The sequence below is a fragment of the Rutilus rutilus genome, assembly GCF_951802725.1.
Source record: "Rutilus rutilus genome assembly, chromosome: 9".
Classification (NCBI taxonomy): Eukaryota; Metazoa; Chordata; class Actinopteri; order Cypriniformes; family Leuciscidae; genus Rutilus; species Rutilus rutilus.
Window position 1 is genome coordinate 15,662,071 of NC_140223.1, and position 12,974 is coordinate 15,675,044.

The following is a 12,974-nucleotide window of genomic DNA, read 5'->3' on the forward strand; positions in this document are numbered from 1 at the left end:
GTGGGCTCCCTTGTTCTACTTGTGTACTATGTTAGATGTCACGAAAACACTGCGTTTAAACCATGTTGAAATTACTGTAATTTCGAGGTTTCAACTTGTAAAAAGCGTTCACGTCTTTGTAGAGCTCGTAATTACAGCTTGTAAGATGGGACTTTTCTGAGAGCTCCTACTTGTGTACCACGTGACCGCTGTAACGTTACCATTGATTGTGGTGTGATCGCCATAATAGAAATGTGATCAGCTCCGAAAAGAACGTCACGTGTTGTCATATCGAGCCTACCATAGACCTGCCATAGACATATAACATATTTATGTTGTCTATTGAGCCTAATAGACTGATATGGCTTGAACGCTCGCAGCACATGCTTTTTTTTTGGGTCATATTTCACCCCAAAATCAAACTGAACATTAGATAAATAATATTTTTGCATAAAGCATAAGATTTGTTAAATTGATAAAATGTGATAGCAAAGATTTATATTATTAGAAAAAAATTCTATTTTGAATAAATGCTGTTCTTTTGAACTTTTTTATTCATCAGTGAATCCTGAAAAAAAAAAATCATCACAGGTTCCAACAAAATATTAAGCAGCACAACTGTTTCCAACATTGATAATAACTGAGTCTCACATCAGCATATTAGAATAATTTCTGAAGGATCATGTGACACTGAAGACTGGAGTAATGATGCTGAAAATTCAGCTTTGCACCATAGAAATAAAAAAATATTTGAAAGTGTATTAAATTGTAATAATATTTCACAATATATATATTTTTTTTCTGTATTTTTGATTAAATAAATCCAGGCTTGATGAGCATAAGAGACTTCTATCTATCAAAAACAACAAAAACAGTAGGCTAATGCATGTTTCCAAACTTTTGACCAGTACTATATATATTGTGTTTTTACTTATTTATTTATTGGACGTGTTTTTTTGACAGCTGCCTACACATAAAAACAGTTTGCAGTCGAGAGAGAGTAGTTTCCACCGTCTGTGGTATTTTCCCGCATTCCTCCGCGCGGGGGTGTAGTCAGTCAGTTTGCGCGTCCATGCCGGTCATGGCGACTGTGCGTTCATGTCCATGAGGCGGGAAGCGCGAGCTCCTCACGCGGTGTGAAGTGATACCAGACGGCGAAATCAACGATGGCTGGCGTTTTCGACATCGATCTGGACCAGCCGGAGGAAAATGTCTCCGATGATGAGCTGGAGGAGGTAACGGCCGGCCGGTTTTGAAGTAAACGGCACGCGGGAGTGTCTTCCACCCCGAGCAGTGTGTGCAGGCCTGAGGCCCGAGGAATACGCGTCAGGCTGCTTTATGTTATGCTAACAGGCTAACACGATTAACGTATAGTGTGTTTTGTGTACTGAATAACTTTGATATTCTGCATGTCATCACATGTGTCAGAGATATCGGAGTTTTACTACCCGAAATGTGTCTTATATGTTCTAGTCGAAATAGGAGCTGGAGATAATAGGGTTGTATTTAAACTTACTAGCAGTACTTGACAGTACAGTGTACAGTTAAGGCCATTTAAAGGGCTGGACGTACGTGTTGCCTTTCACATAGGATGTTGCAGTGCAGCACACCTTAGATATATTTATTTTTGCATGCATATCGCTTTAAATCGTTTACTGACTTTAATAAGTCTTGTTATATTTACTAGTATCAGTCAATTAGGAGTTGCAACGCCATAGATGGTGCATGTCACCTTTTGGGATCTCTGGGAATAGTATTGCGAAATCCGATCCCTCACGCTTTCATGTTCAGACTAGAAGTGCTGCCAACTGTACAACTGTACAACTCTTCGTGTACTGATCATCTTCCACCCAACATAACGCTGTTCACCATTGCAGTGAATTGAGCTTTTATTGATCATGCATTTAATGCTTCTCTTCTGCAGGCTCAGATCAATGACCTTATAATGGATCAGTGCAGTGGCTTTGAATTGTGAGTATATGTAGTGGTTGTAATTAAAATTTAGCATTTTTTTATATTTAAACTTAAATTATTAAACTAAGTTAAAGATTGATAGATTCTAAAAAAGATTACACTTGCAAAAACAACAACAACATCAATATTCTAATGCTGATGATTGGAATAATGCACATTGTCATTTGTCATTTTTGGTTTGTTCTTATAGTAACATGGACGACTGTGAGAAGATTGAGATATCGGAGGACAATGTGAACCAAGGCACTGAGAACATCCGTCCAGAGTGCTTCGAGCTTCTCCGTGTGTTGGGGAAAGGTGGTTATGGAAAGGTATTTTTTATTTTTATTAAGCAGGGTTATTATATACCAACTAAAACTATTAAAAGCTCTTTTGTTAGTTGAAATGAAGCTGAAATAAAATACAGTAGAGGTAAATTAAAGGGTTAATTCACCCAAAAATGAAAATTCTGTCATTAATTTCTCACCCTCATGTCGTTCTAAACCCGTAAGACCTTCGTTCATCTTCAGAACACAAATTAAGATATTTTTTGATGAAATCTGAGAGCTTTATTTTTTTTTATAGGTTTTCCAGGTTCGGAAAGTATCCGGTGCGGAATCGGGAAAAATCTTTGCAATGAAAGTCTTAAAAAAGGTTAAGCAAATTCCTTTAATTTGAGTGCAATAGTTGACATTTGTCGCAATGTCTCAGTGTCACCTTATTCTTCTTGTAGGCTATGATTGTCCGCAATGCCAAGGACACAGCGCATACTAAAGCAGAGCGGAACATCTTAGAGGAAGTCAAGCATCCTTTCATCGTTGATCTAATCTATGCCTTTCAGACGGGCGGCAAGCTTTACCTCATCCTTGAATACCTAAGTGGTTCGTGAATCAAGAACAACCTTTGTTTCTTGGAGATAGAAAACTTCTCATTCCTTCCACTCCCCTCCTGTTGCTGTGGAGTTGCTAAAGAATATATTCTGCCATTGGTGGCATTCCTTCTTTGAATGTCTTTTTGTTTTAGTTTTTTTTTTTGCATAGAGAGAATTTATTATTTAAATTTGTTTGCTGAAATGTTAAATATGTTAAAGTAAAACAGTGCTTTTGCAGTGCGATCTTGTTTTGAAATCTAATGTGGTAAAGCGTGACTATCAGTCCATCTCTGTGTTTGCTCTTAAAACTGATGTTTGTGTTAAAACCATTTTTTTTCTTTTGCAGGTGGGGAGCTTTTTATGCAGCTTGAGCGAGAAGGGATTTTCATGGAGGACACAGCCTGGTAAGAGAGGCCGATTGGTTTGTTCGATTTATTATTTTTTTTAAACAGTTTTCTAGGACACATGAACACAGACACATGCATTCATTCAGTAAGCCTTAAAATCAACATGGTGAGATGAACAAAGATTATCATAATGATGCTCAGGGCTTTTCACATGCAGCTTTTACTTGGCTGAAATCTCTATGGCTCTCGGACATCTGCATCAGAAAGGCATCATCTACAGAGATCTCAAACCTGAGAACATCATGCTCAATAACCAAGGTCTGGGCGCTTCATTTTATAATTAAGAAAGGAGTAACAATGGAAGTAAAAATGTTTAATTTGAATAATCTGTGTTCTGGTCTTATCACAGGACATGTAAAACTGACTGATTTCGGGCTGTGTAAGGAGTCGATTCATGACGGCACAGTGACCCACACTTTCTGCGGCACAATTGAGTACATGTGAGAGACGTTTAAAGAAGTCCTTAACATTCTTGTAATGTCTGAGTTGCCAATTTCCTGTTTTTCAAATGTCTCGTCATTGCCTGTGTGACATGCATTTAGATGAATTCTACAGTAGCGTGAGAATTCCTTTATTTCAGGGCTCCAGAGATCCTCATGAGAAGCGGACACAATCGGGCTGTTGACTGGTGGAGTCTGGGGGCTTTGATGTACGACATGTTAACAGGAGCAGTGAGTATATGGTTCTTGTGAATGTGTCTTAGTGCAGTGCACTTGTTTTTCATATTTGCATTCTGCCATTTTAAGTTCCATAATTAATTTACAGTACACTATGTATCTTTTGGCCTTCTAGTAGTTAAAAAACAAAACTGTTTTGGTTGTTCTGTGATTGTGCAAATGAATGTGGTTCTTTCACATAACTAAAAAAGAAAAGAGATCTTACTACTCATGAAATATTCACTACTAGGCTTAAGAGACAAAACCAGTTTAGATGGAAAGAATCTCAAGTTGACTAACTGAAGACATTACCCATTAATAGACTGAGTCCTTCCTTGAATATAAATTCCAGCACAATGCTAAAGCAACCATAATGAAATGAGCATTCACAATAGTTAATGCTTTACAATGAAATCTGTTAGAATTTATCTCTTCAAGAAAATACCTTACTCACTTGTTGATTAATAAAAAACGCATCCCTCAGTTCTTGCCATTACCGAAAAAAATTTTGATTCTTGTTTTATTACAAATTTTGTCGCAATCTCTTTTTGCCAGCAGACTCTCCTCTGTTCACCGTTTGTTTAAAATGTGTGATTCCCGGAGGTTCCGAGATTTAGCTGCTCCATGTCGACCTTTCTCGCTCGTTTAGACAACTATGCCACTTCATCATACACGCGTCAAAGTAGCCGGTGCAACTTTTCTTTATTTACAGATATGACGAGACATGCACGGACGAGTGACGAATGTACCGGTATGCAATTTCCCATGAAAACCTGAGAGAAAATATAAACACTTATAATAGGCTTACCATAGTGAATCAGGGTAAGAAAAAAAAAAAACTTTGTCTGATAGATTGATGAATTGACCCATTATTTCAGTGTGATTCGTTGACTAGTTATTTAGGCAACGCATCAGTGAATCCGCTAGGGGAGCACAAACAGTGGCAGGGGATCAGTGAATTATTATTATTATTATTATTATTATTATTATATATTATTATTTGACCGCCTAAAAATATATTTTGCTAAACAAAGTAAATGTGCTTTTAAGATATTCATGAAATATGTTAACAATTAATTCACAAAATGTAATTATTTAATTCTGGTTTCTAAAGACTGCTCAGAAATACATTGTGATTCATTGAATTTTTTTAAATGTCTTTTTCTCAGTTTGTTCTTTTACTAAATATTTAGTATTTTTACATATAAAAATACAATTATTATTAATTTTTTGTTATTAAAATCTTTGAAGAAACAAGTATTAATTTCACATACAAATAAATGTATTTTATGTCAAATAAATCCAAAGTAAATATTTGCAATGTAGCATTTTAACAGTTTTAGTAAAATGACAATGTAAAAGCCAGTTATGTAATGTTCAGACCAAAAATTTGATTTTGTTTAATATTTTTATATTTATCGGCGGGGTTCCTTACAAGGTGATCATTGTATTTGGGGTCCTGAGCATTAAAAAGTTTGAAAACCCTGGATCTAGTCTGTTTTTGATCATCCCTACTTTAAATGGATGTGGATTTCCTTTTGATGTGGATGATTTTTTCCTTTCTAGCCCCCCTTCACAGGAGAGAACCGGAAGAAAACCATTGACAAAATTCTTAAATGCAAACTGAACCTCCCACCCTACCTCACACAAGAAGCCAGGGATCTTCTCAAAAGGGTAGGCTAACAATTTTTTTTACATTTTTTTTACATTTTTTTTTAGTTGAATTCTTTTTTAATTTTTTTAATTATTTGTTCAATTTGTGTTCAGCTACTGAAAAGAAGTGCCTCATCTCGGCTTGGGGCTGGACCTGGAGATGCAACAGAAGTACAGGTCTGTTTACAGCTCATATATCTAAATTCAACATGAAATCTTTGCCCTTTAAAACCTGACATATGAAATAATGTACACCATGTTTGACAGCAACTGGGAAAAAAACAAACTATATATATATATATATATATATATATATATATATATATATATATATATATATACAGGGCTTGACATTAACACCCGCCAAATCTCTTTTCAAAAGGCATCTGAAATAAGTGTGACACTACAACTCCCATGAGTATTAGGGCTGTCAACGTCAACGAATATTCTAAATTCGAATATATATTCGGATAGTTTTAAAAAACAAAATTTCGAAGGTGAAAATGAATATTCGAATGTGGAAAACCGCCCGCGGTAGCAGAGGCACGGCTGTCTGCTTTGCGAGTGGGCGCGCTGCCTGAAGGGTCAGGGACAGGTAACAGGAAGAAGCGTTAACGTTAAACAGAAACATTACTAAAGTGTAGCCTACTGTACTGACTGAATAGATATTGGATGAATAAGGTAGGTTAGATACAGCAGTTTCATGCACTGCAGGCTTCCACTAGTTTGATTATTTACCGTTTCATGTCAAGGAAAAGTTCCACCATGTTTACCACAGCACAGTTCGCTCGGAGCATTCAATGTCGGTTCTATATACTGTAAAACTTGGGCGTCGTGACGTCATTACTTAGCGTGGCTTCCCTATTTAACGTATCCCGGTAAATTCCACATCCTTTTCGGGATTTTAACATCTTTTTTCTTTCTTTTCTTTCTCCCAACTCTGCTTCTCTTCGTTCGATTTGCTGTATGTTTACATTCGTGAGGCCATCAACATGCCCCAGAATGCAACGCGGCGCCCAAGCCCTAATGTTAATAATATTTGTTTCAATCACTGAATGAAGCCTGCTATATAAGAGTCGCGACATTAAATTGCTTGCACAAAACTCTTGATCAGCACTCAACATTTGCTTTGTTGTTGTTCATTTAAACCGTTATGCGCAGAGAGCGTGACGCCTCATTCGCGCCGCAAGACCTCCAGACGCGCTTAAACGCGTCTTTACATTAAAATCACTCGCGCCAGATGCTCTATTCGTGATTGGTGAGGGCGAGAGAGAGAAAGAGTGCCTGCGAGTGAGTGAGTGAGCGAGCGAGCGAGCGAGAGTGAGGTCTGCGGTCTTGGCCATTAGTTGATTTACTTGTTTTTGTGTAGGTAATACGTTGTCAAATATGTTTAAACTTAAATAAACTACCTATACAAGTAGTTATGTCTCTTTGTATTAATTTGTCCTGTTATTGACGTAATGCGCATTGACAAAATGCGCAACCAGATGTTCGAATAGTTTAAATATAGGCTGTGTTTTGTTTTAGAGGGAATATTTTATATTATCGAACTTCATTTTTGAGCAATTTTGACAGCCCTAATGAGTATTACATGCACAGTGTTGCCTTGCGCTTGCGCGCTAGTAACCGACAACACAGAAACGAAGAGACAGCTAGCTGCCCTGCTGGAGTTACGTCGTATGCCGGTGGAGCTATGTGGCGACATATAGGAATACATAATTCATGGATTTATAAAAAAAAAAAAAAAAAGAGCTTTACACACAACCTTATCAGAGCTAATGATAATGACCTGTATTGTTATATATTTATGTAGTCTTGATTTGGGTGTGTACAGTGGTTTTACATTTAAAAGGGTTGTAAATCTAGTTCAAGTAAATTTTAGCATGCCATAGTCAACTTTTATCAGGTAATTTCACAAGAACAAAAATGTGGCTAGAAAAAATGCTGTTTGGCTAGTAACTTTGGACAACCACTAGCCACATTGGCTAGTGAGCAAAAAAGTTAATGTCAAGCCCTGTATATATATATATATATATATATTATGTATGTATATGGATAGTATATAAATGATACATATGCTCATTTAGTATGATATAGGAGAATATGGGGTTCACACTTAAGGAGAAATTGCCTCAATTTTATTCAGAGGCTCAAACAGCATCTGGTGCAGTTGCATTCATTTTCATGACCGTGTTTTAATTAAAATATTTGTATTATTGCCATGACGGACTCGACCCGCCCCCTGAATACCAGAGTACTCGTTTTTGAGACCTATCAGTACTCGAAATGAAAAAAAAGTTTTGATCATGTTGATAATTTAGAGGCCTCAGAAATTTGCATATCAAATATGATTCAGTAGGATTTGTTTAGGGTTAGTTCAGAATATTGAGTTTTTGGTGCTTTTAACTGTGATTTTTATTTTGCTTCAATTTGTCTCCTAGACTCATCCCTTCTTCCGACATGTTAATTGGGACGACCTTCTCGCGCGTAAAGTAGAACCACCATTCAAGCCTTTCTTGGTAACTATTGCCACTTTTTGTGTTGCTTTCTAGCATCTTAAGGGTTAATTGAGTATATATGAATTACATAATCTGTTGACTGATTTCGACAGCAATCTGCTGAGGATGTGAGCCAGTTTGATTCAAAGTTCACCAGCCAGACTCCCGTTGACAGTCCTGATGACTCCACACTGAGTGAAAGTGCAAATCAGGTCTTTTTGGTAAGGCAGATAATCATGATTTTATTGTCCTGTATGGAAGCTTGTTTCTGCCACGGAATGAAAAAGGGTAATTGCGACTATCACAATAGACCCCCCCCCCCCCACACACAAAATTGCGTTTATATTCTTTATAAGTTATAAACTGTATTTAGGAGTTCGCAATGTTTCTGCCACAGAATAAAATGGTTGCGACTCTTTATCTTGCAATTGGTAGTTTGCATTTGTAAATCTCTGATTTAAGGAAATTCTGAGTTTATAGCTGTCAAATTTTTCTTCTCAGAATTGGAAAAATTGTGGGATAAAAAGTCGCAATTACCTTTTGCTTTTATTCAGTGGTGGAAATAAGCTTCCTTATGCCGAGTTCACATTGCACGATTTTCAAAGTAGTCGGGTCACTGTTCTTTTCACACTGCACGACTATCCAGGGTAACATTCAGTTGCTGGTGTGTTCACACTGCACGATGCATCGGCGACATGAGGTTTCACACTGCATGACTTTCAGGAGGAAGAATCGCCAACAACTTCTGTCTGGTCCGCAAACTACGTTTCGCAACCAAACACACGCGAGAAGTGATAAGGAAATAACGCAAAATCCTGCGTGCGTAAGACCGCAGTTCTCGCGCGAGACTGAAATTGTTATTAAAAACGATAGCCTGCAAGAAGCTTGCAATCTAAATTGTCTGTGCACTGATTTGCAGCGAAAAGGAGAAAAAGAAAAACATATTATGCATGAGGAAATGGCTGGAAAGACAAGGGGAGCAAGGACTGTGTGTTGGGGGTAAATAAATAATTTTGCAATGTGCTGGTCAAGCAAATGTTTGTGCTTTGTTTCTGTTTGTTATAATTGTAAATATATCTATTAAAATACTGATATTGTGGCCTATAACTCCTCCCCGAACTCCCCGCTGCTCTGTATCTTGCTCTTTCATTGGCTGTCGGTCATCGCCGATGTGGTTTTCAGTCAGAACACTTTTCACACAGCCGGATTTTTAATCGATTCTCTCAGATCGCGTCTTTGCTCATTCACACTGCGTGATTGTCACTCGCGTGAACGAGCACCGATTTGCCTGTGATTTCGGGCATTTGTCGGCGATTTCTCCAAACCTGTCGGCGAGCCAAAATCGGGGCTAAAATCGTGCAGTCTGAACTCGGCATTAGTCTCCCTTGTCTGTTTTGAAAAAAAATCTGTGCATTTCTTACCTGCTTTTAAATCTTACAGGGTTTTACCTATGTAGCTCCATCTGTTTTGGAAAATTTAAAGGAAAAGTTCTCTTTTGAGCCAAAAATTCGTTCACCTCGCCGTTTTTTGGGAAGCCCTCGAACGCCTCTCAGGTAATCATACTTTTTTGGCTTACAAATGTAACAAAAAAAAAGAAAAATCGAATTAAATTTGAATCTCGCTGTCTTTCGTCTTTCAGCCCTATTAAGTTCTCAGGAGATTGTTGGCCACGAGGTCCCACCTTGCCCGAACCCTCCTCCCTCCAGTCCCCAACAGAGCTCGCTATGGAGGTGTCCACTATGGATCATATGGATGTCCAGGCTAGTGCCGAGGCCACCGCCCCTCTTCCCATCAGGCAACCCACTGGTTCCAACGCGGGCCAGTTTAAGCAGCAGGCCTACCCAGTCATCTCCAAAAGGCCAGAGCATCTACGTATGAACCTATGACCATTAGTTCAACTTAGAGTTTTCCTTTGCTTTCTCTATTTCTTTTATATGGACACTTGGGGAGAAAAAAGGTCCCCACCATCACTTCCATCTGCTATGTACTGTCCTTCACATCTGATGAGCATGTGTCTTTCACTGAGTTTGAGAAACTGCTACAGTTTCTTGCATCCCAAAAACAAAGAACTCATTCTTAGATGATTCCTGGCATTACATATCAAATGGATTATCAGGATTGGGCCTTCTTTTGGATTATCGACTTTTTTTTTTTTTTTTTTTTTACATGATTTTACCATAAAAGGAACACACACACACACAAAAAAAGACACTATTTGCAAATGTGCAGATAAGTAGATGGTCCCATCAAGATGATCAAGTGATGTTGAGGAATTGCTTCCAATGGGATGCTTTAAGTTTTTACAGTATTTCCAAGGAAAGTTGAATTGCTTTCCAGCTGTTAATGAATTGTACAAATCATTGTGGATTGCAAACTGAGATGCATTTGTGGGAGTTTCACCCAGTCGAGGTTCGCAACCTGACTCTGAAGTCTTACACATTTTTAAATGAGTGTATCCCACAGTGCTTTATAGATGATGGATTAATACACGAGCCTCAATAAAAACAAATACATTGACTTTTGTAACTTTATTACATGCTGAGATGTCAAATTAGTTGAACTGGAGAGTTTGTAAGATCTCTGCAGCCGCCAACAGTGGTAATGATGTGCATTACAAGATCGTGCGTTCATACACCTTCAGAATGTTGGGCGATACATTTTTTTTTATGCTCAGCAAGGCTGCATTTATACAGTAAAAACTGTAATATTGTGAAATATTACAATTTAAAATAACTTTTCTATTTCAATGTTTTAATTTATTTCTGTGATTTTTCAGCATCATTAATCCAGTGTTCACTGTCACATGATCCTTGAGAAATCATGCTGATTTGCTGCTCAAGAAACATTTATTACCAATGTTTAACAATAGAAAGTTAAAAAAAGGTTACACTTTATTTTAAGGTGACGTCGTTACATTGTATTTAAAGGGGTGGTTTATTATGATTTCACTTTTCTAACTTTAGTTAGTGTGTCATGTTGCTGTTTGAGCATAAACAACATCTGCAAAGTTACAACGCTCAAAGTTCAAAGCAAATGAAGATATTTGCTTTTAAAGAAATCGTTTTTTAAGGACTACAACAAACGGCTTGTAGGACGACATTCCTCCCGGGTTAGTGACATCACTATGAGCACGTTTGTGAGTCTGCTCAAGCTGTCGCATCCGTCTTTTCACATACAATACACAAATGCAATAGCATGTCACTCTACGCATCTTACAACAGTTCCCACACTAGCGATTTATAGATTATCATGACAGAATATGCTAACCAAAGACTTGAAGATAGTTAACTCCACATCAGCTACATAAATTCATCAACTAACCGTTCAGAAACGTCCTGTTGCATTCTAGGCCACTTCTTCTTGAGTCCGACTCCAGTTTAAACATAAAAGGCAGAACAGTTTCTGACATTTTAGCACGCAGTCTGTGTGAGGTAATTGGAGCTACACACACACACTCTTTAAGCTGTGCCGGGAATAGCAGCTCATTTGCATTTAAAGGGACACACACGAAACAACGCGTTTATACTGACCCTCAGAAAGGGACAATTTTAACATGCAGTAAAAAAAAATATCTGTAGGGTATTTTGAGCTAAAACTTCACATACACACTATGGGGACAACAGAGACTTATTTTACGTATTGTAAAATGGGGCATTATACCACCCCCTTTTAAAAAAAAAACCTTTTTTAATACATTTGAACAAATTGCAACAACGAACTAAACATTTCTTGACAACAACGGTGACCCAAATAAAAGAGATACAGAAATAGAAAAAGAAAATACGTAAAACACTATACAATAGTAAAATGAAAGAAAAGAAGATGTATATATATATATGTATGTGTGTGTGTGGCTTCATCCAATTAATTGTAATGGTTTTTCGTGCACATAATAGGAGTACATGCAGAATATATATCTGGTTTTGACTACAAATCTGGTTTTGACTACTGTAAAAGGCAGGTCTACACAGGTTTTCATAATCTCTATACCACCCCTTTAACTAAGTACTTAGTAATATTAATTAACTACATGTACTTACATGTTTGGTTTTGGGTTAGTTACTTGTTATTACTACAGTAAGTACATGTTGTAGCGTGTAACTACGTCATCTTAAAATAAAATATTACCAAAAAAAAAAAAACCTTTATTTGAAATATAAATCCTGTAGCATTACCACCAGAGGTGTAAGGTCCAGGGGGCAGAAAATAAAAGTCCTGCCATATGTTTATTCCATCCATGAACTCAGCCAGCTGATTTCACTAATTAGATCTATCTCCTGGCTGAAAAACGGTGCTAATTAGCAAATCAATGTGATTGGAGCAAAATACTGAGGAGGGTTTTTACTTTCTGAACCTGGAATTTACACCTCTGATTTACACAGATGTTTACTCTCATTTTTTTTATCAATGTAATGCTTCCTCACTGAATCAGTATCGTTCAAAAAAATTTTTTTTTTTTTTTGCAAGATTCAACTGATTTTTTAAAAGTCAGCTTAATGTAATTTCAGTTGAAATGACTTAAACATCCAAGTTTATTGTACTGAATTTAAGGCAGCAACTTTTTCTTTTCTTTCTTTTTTTCTTTTACAGTGCGGAAACTTTTTCTGTTGAAAAAATTGGGGGGATTGGGAAATTTCTGAAAAGTTTTTTTACTCAATTCGGAAACAATTCGGAAACATTAATGCATTAGTTATCATGAACTAACAATGCAAATGCTTTAACCTAGATTAATACATTATTTTAATAAATGTATATAGTATAGCAGTTAAATGCATTCAGAACGAACATGAACAATAATAAAAAAAACATTAACCTAGATTCATGTAAAAAATTTCATTTTTAGTTCATAATGCCTAATGAGTTTATTGTACAGTGTTATAGAAGTTTATATAAAAAGGTTTTGTACATCAGTTGTTCTTAACCCTTTTGACTTCAAGGCTCCCATTGTCCATAACAA

At 36.9% G+C, this 12,974-nt stretch overlaps 1 protein-coding gene across 1 annotated transcript; it reads left to right on the forward strand.

Annotated features, from left to right (window-relative positions):
* Window positions 1-1,027: 1,027 nt before the first annotated feature.
* Window positions 1,028-10,548, forward strand: rps6kb1b (ribosomal protein S6 kinase b, polypeptide 1b). Its single transcript, XM_084418682.1, has 15 exons — window positions 1,028-1,214; window positions 1,904-1,950; window positions 2,144-2,264; window positions 2,518-2,586; window positions 2,666-2,813; window positions 3,150-3,207; window positions 3,368-3,468; window positions 3,560-3,650; window positions 3,791-3,881; window positions 5,433-5,540; window positions 5,634-5,696; window positions 7,961-8,038; window positions 8,131-8,238; window positions 9,458-9,570; window positions 9,657-10,548. Exons 1-15 carry the CDS (start codon window positions 1,146-1,148, stop codon window positions 9,901-9,903), a joined length of 1,512 nt encoding a protein of 503 aa, XP_084274808.1. The 5' UTR covers window positions 1,028-1,145; the 3' UTR covers window positions 9,904-10,548.
* Window positions 10,549-12,974: the final 2,426 nt, after the last annotated feature.

Excerpts from the sequence above, each read along its gene's own strand:
- rps6kb1b (XM_084418682.1), top strand. The coding sequence starts at position 1,146 with ATGGCTGGCGTTTTCGACATCGATCTGGACCAGCCGGAGGAAAATGTC. Across the intron at positions 2,587-2,665 it reads CAATGAAAGTCTTAAAAAAG|GCTATGATTGTCCGCAATGC; the intron begins GTTAAGCAAATT and ends TTCTTCTTGTAG. Across the intron at positions 3,651-3,790 it reads TGCGGCACAATTGAGTACAT|GGCTCCAGAGATCCTCATGA; the intron begins GTGAGAGACGTT and ends CCTTTATTTCAG.